Raw genomic sequence first — 20,401 nt, 5'->3', positions numbered from 1 at the left:
TATCTCTTCATCTCCATCCTTCCTCACCCAGGTTCCCACTGTTCTACTCCTCACTGCTGTGTTCTCAGTGTGTGTGTGTGTGTGTGTGTGTGTGTGTGTGTTGCTAGTGATCAGACCTAGGGCTTTGTGTGTACTAAGCAAGCACTCCATCACATACACAGCCCTATATACAACAGTTTTGGAATTCCACATAAGAAGTGTACCCCAATGTACCCCCATATGTATCCAGCTTCAAAGCAACCATTTTCCAGCTTCCTCTCTTGAAACCAGGAAGACAAACGCAGGAGGATGGCAATTTTTAAACAGGGCGGGGTGGGGGAGCTAGCTCAGCCAGCAGATGGGACGTTTTGCCTTTGACCTTTTTTTTTTTTTTTTGTCTACTAACTAGAAAAAGAATGAATGAATGTGTGTGTGCGCGCGCGTGCCCATGTGTGCGCGCGTGCGCACACACACACACACACACACACACACACACACATACTTGCTCTGCCTTTTGACTTACTTTTTGACTGACTTTATTTAATCCCATTTTCAATATTCAAGCAGAAAGCTCTTTGACTAAAGGTGTGTCCTAAAAGTGTGCCACATCACAATTAAAAAACATGTTTTCCCAGTAAATAACACAATCAATCCTACAACATCTAGTGAAGAAGAACTCTTCCCCAGAGATGAGCACCTGAAATGGTTATCCAATCTCAAATGGTCAGCCCTAAAATATATGTACATATGAGCAATACTAAAAAATAAATAAATAAATAAATAAATAAATAAATAAATTCCATTAGCAAAACCCAGTTTGCTTGTCCTTATCTGTTTGCCAAAGCCAAAGCTGCTTTACCCCATAATATGGATGTATGTTAGCCCATCTTTGACCCCAGCACTCCAGCTGTTGACACAGGCCTCGGGCCCCTAATGAAAGAGATGTTGTCTCATTTGTCTAGCAAAAGGAGGGTGACTGTGGGGAGCGGGTGTGGCGGCAGTCCCAAAGGCGCCAGGGACTGCAGCTAAGTCTTATGACTTGCACCTGACTTCCTCATACATCTGAATATAAGCCACAAACATCGTGAGAGCTGCGCAGGTGTACCAGGTTACTGGCAAAGCCATTTTGGTGGAGATATGCCCTGCTGCCCTGATTAGCTGAAGCTGCGTACCTGGTGAGGTGATGTGGCCTGCTGTGAGTGGATGGGAACTGATAGTATATAAGAGTGAGAGGCCCAGGGCTCGGGGTCTTTTGCCTACACAGTCAATGCTCTCCCAATAAAAATGTGCAGAAGGATCCTATTGTGGTGTCTTTCTTGCTGGCGAGTCAGGCGTCCCACAAATGGTGCCGAAACCCAGGAAGTAACATCTTCAGGCATGAGCGAAGACCCCCTGTTACAGGGAGGATTCAGAACTGCATCACGGGGAAGGAGCGGTTAATGAAGTGTTCCCGCAACACAGACTGTTGAGAAGGATTCAACTGCGTGGATTCAGAACTCTTCAGCTGGGGAACAGTGGTACCGGTAAGTAAAAAGAAATTAATGTGAGTCTCTGAGAGGTATGCTTTCTTACGCAGTAGGTCCAGTAATTGTCGCTTGCCTTGATAAGGGTAGCAACTTTTGCAGGAGCACCAGGGAAGCATATCAGAAACAGAGAGAAATGAAAAAGAAGGCATGCGCAGAAATATAAGTAAAATAAGAAATATAAGAAGAGAAAAATGAAAATAAGCTATTTCAGAGCTCTCCTAGGGACAGAAGGAAAACGGGAGACGTCCTGTTTCCTCTCTGGCTCCTATGGAGATATTCTTAGCTCTGGTTAGGATACCTGGGTCCCTTTGAGACACCAAGTTCTATTCCCTGCCTGTCTATTATCTGTTTTTGGTGCACCAAATTGTCCATATGTCTGTCAATTCGTGTTTGTTTTTGTTTTGTTGTTTTAGAGGCAAATATAAAGTTGCCAGGAAGCAGGCACAAAGTAATGATAAGGTTCCTGATTTTGGGACAAGTTAAGTTTCATGGTTTTGAAACAAGTTAAGGTTCTCGGTTTTGGGACAAGTTGCACCAAGCACCATGGGGAATTGAGGTTTGCAGAGGAACAGAGGGTTTTACCAAAAGGGGTTTTGCTAGTCTGGAAGTTAGTGAGAAATTGCATAGTAGAGAAAGATGTGGCACAGAACTCCAGAGAGGTAATAAGGCGCTGAATCAGGTAAGAGAGGAGCGCTCTCAATTGGTTTGGGAGAGAGGGTCTGTTTGTGTTTCCTCAGGATCATCGACAACAGCTGCAGGTCCCGGAGTGGCTGACCAGAGGAATTCAGGGCAGGTGGAGCTGTGAGGACGTGGATGTTCCTGTGGCTGGGAATGCTCCCGCTAGTGAGAACTGAAGAGCTATGTTGGGGCTGTGTTCCTGAAACCCATGTCATTGACGCATTCAAGTGTTTCCTCAATTCTTTACATCTAATGCTTCGCTACAATTGCCTTTTTTCTGTGCTGCTTCAGCTAAAGGGATTGTTATGTTTTCAGATGATTCAAAATATTTCACAGATGAGTGATTGTGTTCAGCTGTATCTACTAAAACTAATGCTACCTGGATTCGAGGGGTGTGGCCTGCCAGTATATCCAAGGGCAATGGCACTATACCCTCTCAACCTAGATGGGCCCCCCTTTCCTTTTTGTAGGAGTGTTCCTGATTCCCTTCCACCTTGGGCAGTGCCCCTTATATGTATGGTTGTTACGTGGGGTGAATTGTAGTTGCACTGATCTTTCCCCCCTAAGCATGGTGGTGGGAGGGGTCTGGGGTAATGCAAATTTTATTGGAATGGTTCTAATGTGTTTGAAACTTCTGTATTTCAATTTGCTGGAGGAAGGAATGTTTCTTTTCTGGCTATGCCTGTTTGTATGTGATCTCCTTTTGTGTTTATTGTTTAGAAGAATAATGTTAATTGTAGTAGTGATATTCGTTATATCATTTGGCTGTTGTGACTAGGATGCCTTGCTTTGTACCTTTGCCTTTTCAAGTTACTTTGTTTACAAACTGTCTATCCCTTGCTTCAGGGCTGATGAGCGGGGATGGGAGCCCTGGGATGTATGCTTGTAATAGTGTGTGTGTTGTGTGTTTGGCACATGTGTTAGGTGCAGCGTGTGCAGGCCCGCACTTTCGCCATGATAGCGTAGGCTTTTGCTGCAATGGAGGCGGGACAATCTCCTCAGATTCGGTTTGCCGTTCTAAAAGAAATTATGCTGCATTATGCCATGGGTTGCCAGGCTAAGCACTCCACAGAGGATAGCTTGCTGTTGGCATCCTGTGGAAGGCATGTCTGATTGCATGAAGGTTCAGTGTCCTAGTTCCCTTCCCCCAGGAAAAACTACACGGGAGCTGGCCAAGACCTCTCTGGGTGATGAGCCCAAGGGATGGTTTTGTGTAAGGCCCCTATCCTTGCACACTGGGGATCAGACCTCTACCTTCACCCATGAGGCTTGCTTGCAGCAATTAAGATCTGGCCATAGATTAATCAACATCCTGGTCTTTTTGATGCACCTGCCGCAAGCAAAACACAATCTCCCCAAGTGTGGCTTGGCATGACAGAGAAGTAGTCAGTGACGGATAAGACTCCCTGGGCATGTCACCAACCTAAGACAGGGATCAAACCAATGCTGTTTGTCTCCCAAGGACGGGTAAGGGACATTGCTGCAGGGGGCAATCTAAGACAGATATTCTCTCTGCCAAAAAAGAAAAAAGGGGGAGATGTGGGGAGCGGGTGTGGCGGCAGTCCCAAAGGCGCCAGGGACTGCAGCCGAGTCTTATGACTTGCACCTGACTTCCTCATACATCTGAATATAAGCCACAAACATCGTGAGAGCTGCGCAGGTGTACCAGGTTACTGGCGAAGCCATTTTGGTGGAGATATGCCCCTGCTGCCCTGATTAGCTGAAGCTGCATACCTGGTGAGGTGATGTGGCCTGCTGTGAGTGGATGGGAACTGATAGTATATAAGAGAGGCCCAGGGCTCAGGGTCTTTCGCCTACACAGTCAATGCTCTCCCAATAAACGTGTGCAGAAGGATCCTATTGTGGTGTCTTTCTTGCTGGCGAGACGGGCATTCACAGGTGACAACGACATTAGCTTTTCTAGTTTTTTGTCTACTCTTGAGTTTTTCATTATTGTGTCTCTCTGGAATGTCAAAGGTGGCTGGAAGGGTGTTCTATTTGCCAAGCTTAGGATAAGACTTGTAGGTCTAGGATACCCAGTCCTATCATAGAAAGACTCTACTTTCACATAATCTTGCCTTTTAAGAACTGTCAAGCCTCTAATGAGAAAGCTCTTTAGAGAACTCTCTGGAAAGGGGAGACTGAGAGGAACCAGAACCCTCCTCTACCTTCTGCAGAGCGCAGACTGAGAGGCATCGTAACCAGTGAAGCCAGGGAAGGGATGGGTTTCACCAAGACAGAGGTTTCCTCATTTGCTTTGTTAGAAAAACGTTTGCAGGTGGGCGGAACAAGCAACCGGTTAATAGGAAGTGAGTCAGGAAGATTGACAGAAAGACACACAGGAAGTAGAAGGGAGGGACATTCACTTTGAAGGAGGTTTTTTTGAGAAGGGGTGAGAGAGAGGCATTCTGGGTAGAAGGTTATCTGAAGAGGAAGGTCAGCTGGGTGCTTCCTCTGCCTCTCTGAGTTAGCAAGCAGGCTTTCACTCAGCATCTGGTTCCCAAGTCTTCACTGTCCTCCTAAGAAAGGTATTTTCTCTGAATGACAAAAACTGTTGAGTGTAGCTGGTCTTTGCTACTTCTAGGTTCTTTTTCCCACCCTTTATCCCCCTGGCTTTACCCCATATCACTAGAGGAGAGAGAGAGAGAGAGAGAGAGAGAGAGAGAGAGAGAGAATTCCTGAATCTTTTTTTTCCCTTTTGTTTCTTCTTTGAGCAAAACTACTAAAAAAAACTACAACCAACATCCCTGAACAACCAACAACCCCCCACCACACCTACAGGGCCCAGCATTTATGTACCCCAGAAAAGTTCCCAGAATTCCAAACATCACACAATCGCAGAAACTGTCTGCAGCTGGCAAAACCACGCCTCTGCTAGAGCAAGAGGCAAACCATAGTCAGCTGCTGTGGACAGTCCGATATCCCCACACGTGGGATTAAAACATTCTTATATTTCTATTATTTTAAAGAAACCAAAATTGCAGAATTCTTTCTACAGTTGAGAACAAATTACATCTTAGCCAAATTTTGTAGTGTTTACAAAATTCTATGGAGATGTAAAAGGTATCCAGAAGATGCAAGACTATCATTCAGAAAAGCAAATAAAAAAAAATCACCCAGTGGTGGTGGTGAACACTTTTAATCCCAGCACTCCTGAGGCAGAGGAAGGAGGATCCCTGAGTTCAAGGCCAGCCTGGTCTACAGCATGCAATCCGGGAATCCGGCTACACAGAGAAACCCTGTCTCAAAAGCAAAAACAAAAACAAAATAAATAAAAATATTGTGGTGATAATAAAGAAAAACATAAATCAAGTCATCCTCTCTTAGTTTGTAACAGGGAAAAGTCGAGAGTTTATTTACAGCTCCCTTGGTGAGCTGTAGATTACAAGTATGGATCACCACATGTCATGACAAAACTGCCTTGTAAGTCATGTCAACAAATCATGGGACAGAATTGCTGATATATGACATGAGCCACTAGAATAAATTCTCTGATGGGGCTGGCCTTGACTACCGTCTTGCATCAAGCAGGGTATTGGTGTGTTTATACCTACACAGAAATGTGTCATTAGACCTGTGTCTTCGGCTGTGATTGTGGGCTCACTGGGAGTCTTCTATGCCTGCACCACATCTTCATTTAGCAGTCCCTATATAATCTACAGAGACACTGCCCATGTCGATAAGGTGTGAATGTTGAATTTAATCTTTTTAAAGCCACACTGTGAAAATAGGTAAGAGGCTGGAGAGATGGCTTAGCAATTAAGAGCACTGATTGCTCTTTCAAAGGTCCTGAGTTCAATTCCCAGCAACCATATATATGATGGCTCACAACCATCTGTAATGGGATCCTATGTCTTCTTCTGGTGTGAGCAACAGTGTACTCATATAAATAAAATAAATATATTTTTTAAAAAGAAAATAGGTCAAAAGCTTGGTAAAAACTACTTTGTGGTGGCAAGTTATCTTCAAAAAATAATGTTAAGTTAGGGGTAGCTAAGACCATTCCAAAATATAATAGAATATGAGGTGGGCTCTGCCCTCATCTGCTCTCAAGGAGTCGGCAAGGGCTTCTTCACTTTAGAGAAATAAGAAGTAGAATGAAGACACAAGGCTGAGGGCAGAATTTGCTCGAAGAGAAAGAAGAGCACGATAAATCAGGGCACCTCAAGGGTATCAAAGTCGAGGCCTTCTATCATGCAGCATTGAGAGGCACTCTGGTCCTTTACCAGTACAATCACTCCATTTAACAGGTCAGGTGTCAGGTAAAGATGGCTGACCAAGAAGCCTGATCTGCAAAGCACAGCACAGCCAGATGTTCACGCTTCTGCCTGCTCCTGGTTACCTCCACCCAGCTGGGTGATGCTGCCACTCACAGTTCAACTTGTCAGAACCAGAACCTCCCTCCTGATGCTTCTTCTCCTGCTGGGCTTCCCATGTTTTTCACCGGCATCACCTCCACCCCAGTGTATGTCCTCTGCCTTATTTGCAGGTATGACTCTGTACATTAGAGATCAAAAAGACTCCAGCAGGAGACCCTTAGGTAAACACTGCTTGGCAGAGTAGCAGGATACATAATTACTAACAAAGCCAGCAGCCTCCCCTAGACAACAAGTTCAAAACCACTCTTCACAGAAACAGAAAAAAATCTTAAAATTCCTGTGGAACCAAGAGGTGTCTGGGACAACTGGAGCAATTCTGAGCAAAAAGAATGATGCTGGGAGCTGGCTGGGAAGTGTTGGCACACGCCTTTAATCCCAGCACTGGGGAGGCAGAGGCAGGCAGATCTCTAAGTTCGAGGCCAGCCTGGTCAACAGAGTGAGTTCCAGGACAGCCAAGGCTACACAGAGAAACCCTGCCTCAGAAGAAAAAAAAAATGATGCTGGAGGTGTCACCATACTTGATTTTATAGTTCATATATATATATATATATATATATATATACATATATTCAGTAATGGCACAAAAGCAGCCATGTAAATCAGTGGAGTAGAAGTTCCAGATATAAATCCTCACAGCTACAGCCACCTAATTTTGTTTTTTTTGTTTTTTTTGTTTTTTTGTTTTTTTGAGACAGGGTTTCTCTGTGTAGCCCTGGCTCTCCTGGCACTCACTTTGTAGACCAGGCTGGCCTCAAACTCAGAAAGATGCCAAAAATATACATTGGAGAAAGGACAGGTTCTTCAGCAAACAGATCCATATCTCTCACTCCACACAAAAGCAAAGATGTTCATGCAAGACCAAAACCCTGGATCTGCCAGACAGGAAAACACTTCAAGATGTAGGCATAGGCAAGGGCTTTCTGAACAGGCCTCCTAGCCGTTCAGGAAATAACGCTGACAATTGACAGATGGGATCCCGTGAGACACAAAAGCTTTGGCTCTGCAGAACAAACAGCTAACTGAGTGAAGAGACAGCGTACGGGATGAAAGAAAGCCTTTGCTATAGGCACATGTTACAGGAGGCTAATGTCTGGAATATAGACAAAAAAAAAACTAAGAAAGCGAAACAAGAGCTCAACAATAAGAGCTAGCACAGTAGGTCTCCAAAGATGGAACACAACCAGCCCATAAACACAGGAAGAGAACATTCAACCTCACTGGCCTTTGGAGAAAACGCAGACTACGTTTAGAGCCCATCTCACTCCATTTAGAATGGCAGTCATGAAGAAAACGACAAACGCTGGTGAGGATGCGAAGGAAAGGGAGCCGTTATACACTGGGATTCTGAATTTGTCCAGCCTCTGTGGAAATCGGCACGGAACCTCCACCAAAATTCCACCAAAACCTAACCTTAGATCTTACATATGACCAGGGGACACCACTCCTGGGGTTTCACCAAAAGACTCCGCTCCAAGTCAGCACATCAGAGACACTTGCACTTCATGTCTACTGTAGCACAGAGCACAACAGCTAAGTTAGAGAACCAACCTAGCTACCCATCAGCTGAGGTACGGGCAAGGAAAATGTGCTGCGTCTGCAGGCGTGCATGCAGGTCTGTGAAGACCAAGGTCAAGGTCCAGTGTCCTCCTCTCTTCTTCTCCCCCTTATTTTTTTGAGACAGCTTCTTTCACTGAACCTAAAATGCACTGATTGGCTAGGATGGCTGACCAACCAGCCTGAGGAATTCACCTGTTTTCAACACATACACACACACACACACACTCTGGGGTTATATATGTGTGCTACCACACCCAGCTTTTTGCACAAATTCCAGTGGTCAGAACTCAGGCCCTCACGTTTGCAAGGCAAGGACTTGACTGACTGAGCCACCTTCTTACCTCCCTCCAATTAAGTTTGAATTATACAGTTAATCATTTTCCAATAAATAGCTCAAACAAACTCCTTTCTAATGGTGCTGTGACCATTTTTTGTTAACTTGACACAAGCTAAAGTCATCTGAAAAATAATTCGTCCATAAGGTCCAGCTGTAGGGCATTTTCCTAACTAGTTATAGATGTGGGAGGCTCCAGCCCATTGTGAATGGTGCTCTTCCTGGGCTGGTGGCTCTGGGTTCTATAAGAAAGCAGACTGAGCAAGTGGGGGGGGGGGAGCAAGTCAGTAAAGCAGCGACCCTCCATGGCCTCTGCCTCAGCTCCTGCCTCCAGGACCCTGTCCTGTTTAAGTTCCTGCTCTGACTTCCTCCGATGACAGACTACAGTGTGGAAGTGTTAGCCAAATAAAGTATCCCCTCTGCAGCTTGCTTTTGGTCATGGTGTTTCACCACAGCAGTAGTAGCCCTGACTGAGACAGTTGCTGAGGAGAAAGATATTTCTAATGTTATCTTTATAGCACATGATCTTCAAGGTTTTTGCTTTATGCCCTGTCTTTCCCTTAGCTTGAGGGAATCTCCAACCTCAGAGTAGGTTTGTGGCCTGTAATTTAGTTGTCAAAGCTCCAACTGCACTTCCCAGTGAAAACGCCAGTCCTAGTAGTGGCAGGACATGAGACTTAGCATACTGTCTTAGTCACTGTTCTATTTCTGCGAAGAGATACCGTGACCCAGGCAACTCAGGGTTAGTCCCGTTATCACCATGGTGGGGGCATAGTGGGAGCATAGCAGCGCACATGCCATGGAGTAATAGCTACATCCTGATCCAGAGACAGAGAGAAAGAGCAAAAGAGACTGGGCCTGGGAAGGGCCTAGCCTTTCAAAAAAAAACAAAAAAACATGCCTATATGAGTCTCTAGGGGCCATTCATATTCAAACAAACTACCACATACATAGCAGCCTATCCTCTGAATGCCCGTGTGCCTGAGCGCCGGTAAAATCTAGTGTGGGCGTACTTGATCTTGCTGAAAGTGCGCTTGATCCCTGAGAGGTTGGGAGTAGGAGGTAAAGTGGGAAAGGATGTTGTTCAGAAACTGTGTGGGTTCGAGAGAGGGGAGAGAAGGAAGAACAGGAGACCCAACTCGGGCCACAGCTTCTAGGAATCCCTTAGGAGTTATTTCTCCCGTCACTATTAGCTCCTGACCTACATCTAGACTCACGTTCTTACTGTGACTCAGCACTATTGGCAGGTTAGGCCTTATGCTTGTCATGGGTGCTATCTGTACACTGAGAGATGTTTGGCTGCAGCTAAGCTAAAGCCAGAAGCACTCCCTCCATCTCGGTTATAACCAAAACCATCTCCAGGTATTGCCCAATGGCCTGAGAGGCAAAATCACCCCGACTGTGACCCACAACAGTCATCCCAGCCAGCAACTTTCCAGATTTAAGTGCAAGAGAATTCTATAGAGGGCTTAACAAAAAAAAAAAAAAAGGCACGTTTCTGGGCCCCCACTTCAGATCTTCTGGTTCAGGATGTAGGCTAGAAATCTACATTTTTAATAGATATAGAGGCTCCTTGGAAAACTTCTGGGAATAACACAATGAAGAGTCAGTAAGATAAACAAATGACTTCACAGTGCAGAAGGCTTTTACATTATTGCTGAGGGATCAGAGCAGAGAGTGGGAGAAACTAAGTTACATTAGAGCTACGGGAAGGAACAAGATCAGGTACCAAGGTCAAATTTAGTCACACACACACACACACACACACACACACTCCTAGTCTCTAATATGACTACATATACCTAGACCTTTGAATGTCCACTCTTCCCTGTGACAAGTTTTGTACAAAGCTGTTTTACATTCTTTTCTCATCTCAGCCTGTCCCTAACCACATGAGAAAGTTTATCAAGTTTAAGTAAAATGTATTTAAACACTTTATTGCTCCCAAACAACTGATGTACAAAGTAACTTCTAACACACAACCCCCGTGGGAATATGGACAGCCTGTTCCAGAATCCTGCTGCATCTATAGGAGAGAAAAGGCTGTTCCCACGGAGGAGGCAGGATCCCTCCCTCAGGTCTGTCCCCAAGAACTCTTTGTCTCACTACAGAGAAGAAAGAAGTCTCATGATGTTCACTCCAAAGGCACCTCAGCTTGTCTATCAGGTGTTCTCCTTTGGAAAATGAAAGATAAAGGGGTTGGAGATTTCTTCACACCGCCATGCTACAGGCAGATGTATAAACCTAGCCACCTTTGGGTGCAGACAGCCAATGGGAGTAAGTGGAACTAGGCAGAAGGGGTGTAGAGCCTCCTTGACCCCTAAGTGATGTGCAATATACACAGGTATTCTCCTGTGTTTTGGGAACCACAGTTGGTTTGTCCTTGTAACATTGTATTGAGTGGAAGTCATGCACAGGAGAGGGATTCCTAGAGAGGTTATTGGAGAGGTTAGAAGCCAGCCTCTCTCATACATGTTTTCACCAGGATGGCATCTACCATCTTACAATAAATTCCAGGGGCCCTCCCCTGAGACCAAGCAGATGGGGTGTCCAGTCCTGAACTTGAGCCTCCAAAGGTATGAGTTGAGTCAACATCTTTTTTTCTTTTTTTTTTAAAGATTTATTTATTTATATTTTATATATAAGTACACTGTAGCTGTCTTCAGACACCCCAGAAGAGGACGTCAGATCTCATTACAGATGGTTGTGAGCCACCATGTGGTTGCTGGGATTTGAACTCTGGACCTTCGGAAGAGCAGTCGGGTGCTCTTACCCACTGAGCCATCTCTCCAGCCCCTTTTTTTTTCTTTTTTATAAACTATCCCTCCGTTGGATAATTGTTACAGCAATGGCAAGCATGCTAATACAGGTTCTCTGCCACTCTTCCATGTTCTCTTTTACCATCTTACTACTATTTTAAGACAAATCTCCTATAAAAAAAAAAAGTTTTCATTTTGATGTGCCACCTAACGGGGCACATTTAACAGAGGGAATTGGGAGGCATGAGCTGAGGTTAGGAAGAGGAGTGCTACCCGGTTATGTGGGCTCCAGAACTAAGGAGATGCGATGCGTGCTTCATGGCAAGATGACACTCACAGCTGAGCATCCACTTGCTCAGGCCTGGCTGAGCTCATAACCACTTTGCCCTGCTGTCCAGAGGTGTGAAAGCACTGGAGAGGTCAAGGGATGTGTGAGCATCTAAAGAGAAAACATTTCACATATGCAATGTCCTGCTCACCCCACCCCACCCCCATCCTTACACCCACCAGCCCCACACAGGCCTAATAAACCTTGCCTGACTCTATGGTGGCAGCCAGCTAAGGGCCACACAGCAAGAGACAAGGATCACCCATTGTGTCCCTGAGGCCATTCCGTCTACTGGCCACCAAGAAGCTACAAATAATGTCCTCTAGGAAGTTCTAATAACAGAGATCCTGATGGCAGAGATTCATACAAAGGGAGCCCTGGACTCAAATTCTAAGACAGCGTTTGGTTCCAACTTCTGGTTCTAAACAAGGGCAAATAGAGACCCTTATCAAGGTGTGTGTGTGTGTGTGTGTGTGTGTGTGTGTGTGTGTGTGTGAGAGAGAAGTGATTCACCCAAGGTCATCAATTTCAGTTCATTTCAGTTTTTAAGTCAGTTAATTTCAGAGCCACTGCCTCTAGCTCAGTCCTCTAAAGAGAGAGGAGACCTGGAACCACTAAGCACAGGTGCTGGGAGATGGGAGCACTACCCTTTGTGTAACTGGGAGATGGGAGCACCACCGTTTGTGTAACTCCTAGTCCTAGGCTCTCCCACAAAGGCAGAACCATAAGTTCACATGTAGTATGGTAGACTATCTCCAGTTCAGACAATGAAGATTCAAAATGGTAGCTTATTGGCTCATGAACCAGGTACATCCTTAGACAGGGTACGTATTGGGGAAGGAGCAGGCCACACTCCTTGTGTGTATGTTGCAGGAGGAAATTATATTTACAAAGGACAGGAAGAAATCCCTCACTCATGCACAGCTGCTGAACACAAGAAGGCCCGTGTGAACAGATAAATAATTAGGATGAGGTACTCTGATTGGAGCAGGCTTTAAGCCAGCTATTCCTACCCATGTAGGAGAGGATTTTTTTATTTGGCCATGGGCACCAGGCAGAATGCTATGTGAATAGTGGCATCAGAAAACACCAAGAACTATTGGCACCCATCAGAAGCTGTAAGAAGCAAGGAAGGGTTACCCTCACAGACCTTCAGAGCTGGCCCTCCTAATGTTTTCACCTGGGGCTTTCTGACTCACCTTTTTAAAAAATTTATTTGTTTTTATTTTACATGTATTTATGTTTTATCTGTATGTGCATCTATGGAAGGGTGTTAGATCCATGGAGTTACAGACAGTTGTGAGCTGCTATGTGGGTGTTGGAAATTGAACAGGGCTCCTCTAGAAGAGCAGTCAGTGCTCTTAACCTCTGAGCCATCTCTCCAGCCCCTCTTCTTGATCCCTTAACTCTAGTAAAGTCCTGTTGCATAAACTACCCAGTTTGTGGCACTTGCCAGAGGAGTCCTGGGATGCCAGTCTGGGGCAATACTTAGGAGAGGCTGGGCTAAGTGAGTAGTCTATAATCCTGCAGATATGCAGCCTGGCCAGATGTATGAACTGATCCTGGGAGAGAGCGCTCCTGCATAGCATGGCCTTCATCTACCTTGCTCTATCAGGAAGCTTCTAGGCAATATATCTTGGGGTGGGGAGCTAATGAGAAGAGAAGGGGGTGTGAGACAAGCCTGGATGGGAACCTTGGATTGTTCTGGGCACCTTGAAGACCAACATGAGTGTCTGTTGACAAATAAAGTACCTTGCAAAGGACTCAGAGACATGAGACGTGTCTTACAGCCAAGACAAAAGTCACTATTTCACCCTCTGCAGTGAACTTCACCTAGTCCAGTACTTTACCCAGACCAGCTGTCTCATTCCCAGTTTGGGATCTCACAAAGAGTAGGTTGTTAGGCCACCTCTCCTGAGAAACTTCCAAGAGAATCAAAATCTGAGCTTAAACAAATGTCCCTTTAAAAATAAGCATTTAGGAACTATAAAAAAATGTTGATAGCATTACTAATTCTACATCGTAAGACCACAAGAAGAATCGCTTTTTACAAAGGTTGCTTAAGCCAAAGCCAGCTCTAACTTAGGGTAGATGGAAAACGGAGTCTCTGTTGCAATGAATGAAGAATCACAATGTTGATTCTGACCCCAAGGACCCAGCCTTCTCCACCCAAGTGACTGCCTTTCTGTTGACTCTGCTGTTACATCTCCAAGGCATCACTAACCTTTGAAACAGGGACAAGGTCATTTCTGATGCTTAGGGTTAGTCTATTTCATTGATCAACATCCAGCTTCTACAACAGATCCTGCAATGTGATTGGTTCATAGTATGTATGTGGAGGTCAGACACATGAGTACCCGGGAGTAGACAGCAATAGTGACATATGTGGAAATGAGGAGGAACGCAGGGGCTCCTTTAAAGTCCTCACTGGCCCGTGCTCACTTGCCATTAGGACATTGCTCGACCCCCACCCGGCCTGATCTATCACACCCTCCCCCCCCCCCCCCCGCAAGCTTTGCATCTCTGTGTCATGTGCTTGTTCCTATGGACAAGAGCACTGCACAGCCATGATGTGTCTTTCTCAGTGCAATATTTCTCAATGAAAATTAGGAGGCTGGTTCTTCGTTTTTAAAAATTGGTTCACATCCCAGTAGGATTCTCAAGGACAGAATGACAGCCAGGGTGGGACCCTGTGGGAAGAGAGCTAAGAATGGTATGTAGGAGACAGGAGCCCAGATAATTTTTGAGTTGAAAAATTACTCCTTTTGCATTCCTCTGAGACATTTTAACTTGATAACATGACAAACGAAACCCTTTTGTCTTTCAAGTTAGGCTCTATAAATATTAAGATATTTTAGATTTTGTGAGAAAGGCAGCTAAAACCAGAGATGCACATCACAATATCATAGCAAAATTGTGAGTTCATTTGGGTTATGGGGTCAGCATTTCTCCTGGAGTAAGTTATTACCACTGTGAGAAGACAGCTGGTGTCCTCATTAAAAACCCAGAAACACTGGTAAAGGTATGAGTGTGGGGAGCCGACAAGGATACAGGACAGAAGAAAAGGTGGGGCTGAAGGTAGGAATCTGAAGGCCATAGGCAGGTGCCAAGAGCCCAGGTTTGGGAGTCACTCCAAACCATAAAGGGTTGGCACCCTACAGCTTGACAAGTGTAATGCTATTCTGGATTTTCCACAAACATACAAGCCTGGTCACAGTATGCTTCTTGCTGTTGAGGGCAGGAGCTGGGCTCTGCACGCTTATCTTCCTTAGGGGCTGTGGGCATCCATTTACCAAGTCTGCTCCAAGCCTGTTCTCTCTGCAATCTCTCCAGCATCCCCCAAGCCGTCCATGAGCCTGATGTTGTCAGTGTGCAAAGCAATCACCCACTCTTCCACCTTCAGTTCTGACTTTTTAAGCTCAATCACTGCCGGGCTGATGAGACTGCTTACCTGTACACCAGCACCTCTAGATAGCACTGTTGTTATCTGAGAGGTCAAGTGCAAACTTATGAGTCCCCTTCCCAATTTACTCTGCTGACTCTGTCATCCTGAGTATCATCCAGGACTTAACTTTGGAAGTTATTCTTCATACTCTAGTCTTCGTCCTAACTCAGGTACACCCTCCATGAAGAACAGCAAGCATTCTCACTGGCCTCGAGGATCTCTTCCTGCTTCAGCACAAGTTAAATAAAGCATCAGATGAATCTTTTGAGACCTATATTCACGATATGCCTGCGGACCTATGAGGATCTTGCTCACCAGTGTTTACAGCCTCTTCATTTGGCCCTTGAAGAGCTTTGATGACCTCCCTTTCTTCCCTGTTCTAATTTGTTCAGTCCCTGGGGACTGTGCTAGCCATCACCTCCACCTCCCCATGCCCTCTCCGGGACAAACCCCAAGCTTCCCCGAAGACCCCACAGTGACTTTGATCTACTCTTGCGCCTGTCCTGAATCAACCTTTCTACCATGGATACACCTTCTCGTAAATCTCAGAACCCAGCTAAGCCTCTCTCCCCTGTCCCAGAGTCCCTGAGTACTCTCACAGATGCATCAATTGCTGAACATTGAAATGTCAGTTTCAAAATAAATAAATAAATAAATAAATCCAAATCAAATCCCTTTTATACCACATCTCAGTTGCCAGAGGTTGCCATCTTATCTGTCTCTATGAGAAGCTATGTGTGCACCAACAGCTGCCTATGGGTTAGCAATGGCTCACACCCTTGGAGCAAAGTGGATCTGACTCTGGTATGTGTCAGATCCCTGTAGGAAATCTCTAAGGCCAACTCTCCCTTCGGTTGATCCAGCGGTATGTCTGGTAATCTAGAGCCCAGCCAGGTTAAAGCGAAGCCCCCCGCAGAGAGCACAGCTGCCCTTCCTGTGAGTGCTCAGGGAGTAGGCCTTAAGGGACTTACCCGCACACAGTAGTTCAGACCGTTCCCCAACAGGTGCTGCAGAGGGGGCCCGTCCTGCTTACTCCTGGGGCTTGGTTCTCCAGGGCCAGGCAGTGGGCAAGTATCAGGACGCAAAGAGGTGGGCCTGCGTCCCACCTGGTCCGGATCCGGTGCAGGTACAGGCCCAGTCCTATTTAGATTGGTTTCCGGGGACACTGGACGACTTGGAGTCTGATCCTGGTTCTCTTGGAGCTTCAACCGGCTCACCTGTTTCGTACCCAAGCAGAAGGTTTTCAGACCCAGAAAAGTAATGGGGTTGGCCAGCTTCATGCTTGCCATACGGGGAATCAAGGTGCACAGCGCCGTGGGGCTTTCCTGGCTGGACACAGTGGCATCCTCAGTCGGCAGGTGAGGGGCCAGGGCTGGGTAGGGAGGCGGCGACGAGCCCTTGTTTCCAACGGAGCCTCCGGGGCTCCCTTCGTCCAAAGACGTGATGGACTCGTTCCGAAAGCGGCTGTACTTGGTCCTGTGAAGCATCCCCAGGTGCCCAAAGAGTCCTACATACAGCGTGAGTCCTGCCTGGCTGTCCTGGCTGCGTTCTCGCATAGCCTTAGCAGTGCTGAGACTGGGCACCGCAGCCTAAAGTGCCTCGTAGTCCGGTAGACCCACGCCACAGTCACCTCTCACTTCTGCTCTGGCGGTCACCAGCCCGGGTCCGAGACTGCTCAAGGATGACAGTCCCGGAGGACGCCTCCCCAGCTCTGATTGCAGGCCAGCCCTTCCAGGCCCTGGCAGAGGCCCCCGGAGCGCGGGGGTGGGGGTGGGGTGGGAGCGGGGGTGTCCTCGCCCCGGAGTCCCGTCCCCCAGGCTGGGGCAGCGGGTGCCACCACGCCTCTAGCCTTAGCAGAAATATTTACCCCCTTTCCCTCTGCGCACGGGAACTTTCAAACCTGCTCCCCTCCAGCTCCCACGGGGCGGGGCGGGGACTAGCCCATTAACCCTTTATTTGTTCCCGTGACTGTTCATTTCAAAGGGAAAAATAAAAAAGCGCATAAGAGTCAAAGGCCCTTCTGTATGGGCTGGGGTTATGACGGCTGCCCTCTCTCGGAGGATCTTGGTTCTGGGCCACCAGCCAGGAGTCCTAGCGACGGGCGCTGGTCCGCATTGTTCCTCCAGCTTGAGGTCCGGGCATCCTCGGTGTGCCTCGGGTCCGATCCCGGCCGGCCCACCCCTTCTCAGGGCGCCCTTCCCTCCCGGACCCTCCTGCAGGCTTTTTTCAGAAGGAGCCTGTGCACAGCAGAAGGCTGAGTTGAGCGGATGATACCCAGGCTGTTGAAATTTTTATGAATGAACTTTGCCGAATGAATTTCCCTCGTTGTGTGAGAGCTAATAAATCTGTGAATGGAGCCGAGAATAGCTGTAATTGACTGACCCGTTTGGGGCGGCGCGGGGGTGGTGGGGGGGTGCGATTTGGTTTTCATCCAATCAGGCTGCAGCTTCATGAGTCATGCACCGTGAATATACTAACTAGTAGCCGGGAGAAACGAAGCCGGGCAGAGAAAAGGGAGGGTAATATCTGATGAATGGGTTAAAAGTAAAGGCAATCTTTGCTCCTGGATCGTCAGTATGCTGGGAATCAGAAGGTTAAAAATCGATTTCCTTTCTTGTTAAGATGGGGAGGGGCGAGAAAGGAGCTAGAAATTAGATATATTGTTCCATGAACATTAGGGCATATGTTACACAAACAACTCTTGTCCAAAGCCTAGATTCGTTTTTCTTAGAAACGCTATTTTTTTTAATTGATTGCCGCCCCATCTTCCGTCTGATACAATTTCCTGAGCCCATCAAAGGCCCGGGAAAGACAACGGTAAAGGCTGAGCCCACAGGAAGCCAGAGCCCCAGCTGGGCAGAGGAAATGCAGGTTCATTCAGGAGCTGAGAAGAGAGGACTGCTGAGACCTTGGGGTGGGGGTGGGGTGAGAGTCTCCAGGAGGAAGCAGCTGAGGTTGCGTTTCTCTGTGAGCCTTGGCTCCAGTACCTGAGACTATTCATGATTTCGAATACTAAGGCAGCAGCCAAGAGAATCTGGGAAGAAGGCCACCTCACCTTCTCATTGACCACGGGCTCTCGAGTGCTCAGGACTTAGCCTGAACACCGGGGACATCCAAACACAGGTTTGAATGAAACCAGTGCAGGTGACTAGGAGACAAAGGCGCCTCGCCGCCGCAGAGCTTTTGTGCTTAGGCTCAGAATGGCTTGTTAGTATCCTGCCTGACAACTTTGTGAGCTTTTTCTATCCACTGGGAAGGCCTTTTATGGCGTCCTATACCTTCCTTTCCGACTTTCTTTTTGCACCTCCACATTTGGCAAAAGCGAAAGGAATGGCTAAATCAGAACTCATATACCCGGAACCTAGGGAGACAGGATGGGGGAAGGGGGGAGTAAGACTGAAAGAATCCGCTGGTACCTCTGACTGCTACGCATGCTTCTCTTTCATCTCTGCCTTCTCCTCTGGGTCCCACCTTACCGTATGCCATGCCACAGTAACATCCCACTACCTTGAGAGAAGTTCCTGTGAGTGGTAATGGCCTTGTCTGTGAGTGGCAGCTAATGAATGACGTGAGGGGGCTTATGAAATAGCTACAGTCCCTGTAAAGCATCCCATGATGCTCCAGAGAGCAACTGCCTCTCCGAAGCATCCTGGACAGCATTTTTTTAAAAGGTTGCTGGAGAGATGGCTCAGTAGTTAAAAACATGTACTGCTCTTGCAGAGGACCTGAGAGGGTTTGTGTCAGGCAGCTCACAGTACCTCTGGTTCCTGAGGATCTGATAGCCTCTTCTGTACTCCATGGCCACCTGCAAACACACACACACACAGACACACACACACACATTTAAAAACAGCACACACCTACACTTTTAAAATAATAAGATAAATCGTTAAAATAAATAAGCAAATTAAAGGCCAATGGAACCAGGGTATCTCCATTGAAGTAGTGTTCCCAACTGCTAGAGTATATACTATGTCATCTTAGGCGACCAAAAAGGGAAAAGTACCATAAAGTAAGGGACACCAAGGAAGGAACATTGTCTCAAGAAGCTATTCCAGTGCTTGTCTGGGCCTGGGAAAGGTGGTGATGCTGAAAACTCTAACAAGACCTCAGGATACTGTTCTGCCTGTAGGCCTGAGTGACCTAGAAGGCCCTGTTAGGCAGCTCTGCATTGTGCTGACCAGACCAGCATAATAGGGCACTCTGGGGGCTGCAGGCAGAGCTAGGTGGACCAGCAAGCATGCTGCTGTGAGCCACTTCTCTGTCCTGGGAGCCTGGAAGACATTCACTTTCACCCTCTGAAAAGCTGTCCCTCTGTCCAGCAGCCCTGGAGATGGCTGGCTAAGAAGGTAAATGGGGAGAAAATGGCCAATATATCGTCTCCCACTAGAAACAGAAGCGAAGACAACACTAAGTAATGGTCAATGGAGCTAGCCCACCAGGTAATACCTTTGTGCCTGTAGTATTAACAACTGTCTGCACTATGGCATAAAGTGTTAATGTTTGGTCTGTTGCTGTGGATTGTAATGCTAAATTCTGTACCAGAAGGTCTAAGCCTACAAGTGAATTCTCACATTTACACACTTTTGTTGTGCAAACCTTGTTCCTTGATTTAAAATGATTGGTTAGCCTGGCAGTGGTGACTCATGCCTTTAATCCCAGCACTTGGGAAGCAGAGACAGGCAGATTTCAAGGTCAGCCTGGTCTACAGAGTGAGTTCTAGGACAGCCAGAGCTACACAGAGAAACCCTGTCTCAACAAACAAAAACAAAAAACAAACAATCAAACAAACAAACAAAAATGATTGGTTAAATAAAATTGTCTACTGGAGAGGCTAGAGGTAGGTGGGATTTGAGTTACCTGGTTGAGGATGGAGAAAAGAGACCAGGAAGAGAAGGAGAAAGAATGAGAGGAGAGGAGGAAGCCACCATGAAGGGAGATGGATCGTGAGCATGTGACCAGGAGAAACAGCAAGTATCTGAGGTGCACCACTGGGGAGGGAGCCAGGCCAGCACTTAGAAGAGCAGATTAGGGGTTATTCCCAGTAATTGTCAAAGCCAAATAAGACAACCATAGTCTGAGTCTCACTCATTTGTGAGCTCGTCCAGGATAAGTTTAAATTGGTTGTACTACAGTAAAGGAAAGTAAGTTGTGCAGCCTGACCCCAGCTGGTGAGTGATGATGGCGCCGGACAAACGGCTGCCAGACCTACTGCCACCTGATGATCAGAAACCCCACATCTAGATGCTGGCCCTTGTTGAGACTGCAGGCTCATTGCTCCCTGGTGGTGGAAAGGAGCGGTGGGGATTTCTTCTTTCATGTTCCAGTATTGTGGAGATGCCTCACGGAGTCTGCCATCCCAGATCAGCCAGAAAGTAACTGCTCTCCCACCGATTGCTTTCCTGCCTCTACTCTG

General features: G+C 46.8%; 1 protein-coding gene across 1 annotated transcript in view; it reads right to left on the bottom strand.

The window, feature by feature from the left end:
- Shc4 (SHC adaptor protein 4) overlaps positions 1 to 16,889 on the bottom strand; it is a 96,123-nt gene extending 79,234 nt beyond the window's left edge. Inside the window, exon 1 of the mRNA XM_021156083.3 lies at positions 15,957 to 16,889. Coding sequence (XP_021011742.1) covers positions 15,957 to 16,541 — 585 coding nt within the window. The 5' untranslated portion in view covers positions 16,542 to 16,889. The remainder of the gene's footprint in view (positions 1 to 15,956) is intronic.
- Between the last annotated feature and the right edge of the window lie 3,512 nt (positions 16,890 to 20,401).

Source organism: Mus caroli, unplaced genomic scaffold (assembly GCF_978045245.1).
Source record: "Mus caroli unplaced genomic scaffold, Mus_caroli_1 scaffold_2, whole genome shotgun sequence".
Taxonomy (NCBI): domain Eukaryota; kingdom Metazoa; phylum Chordata; class Mammalia; order Rodentia; family Muridae; genus Mus; species Mus caroli.
This window is presented reverse-complemented; position numbering and strand designations above follow the sequence as displayed.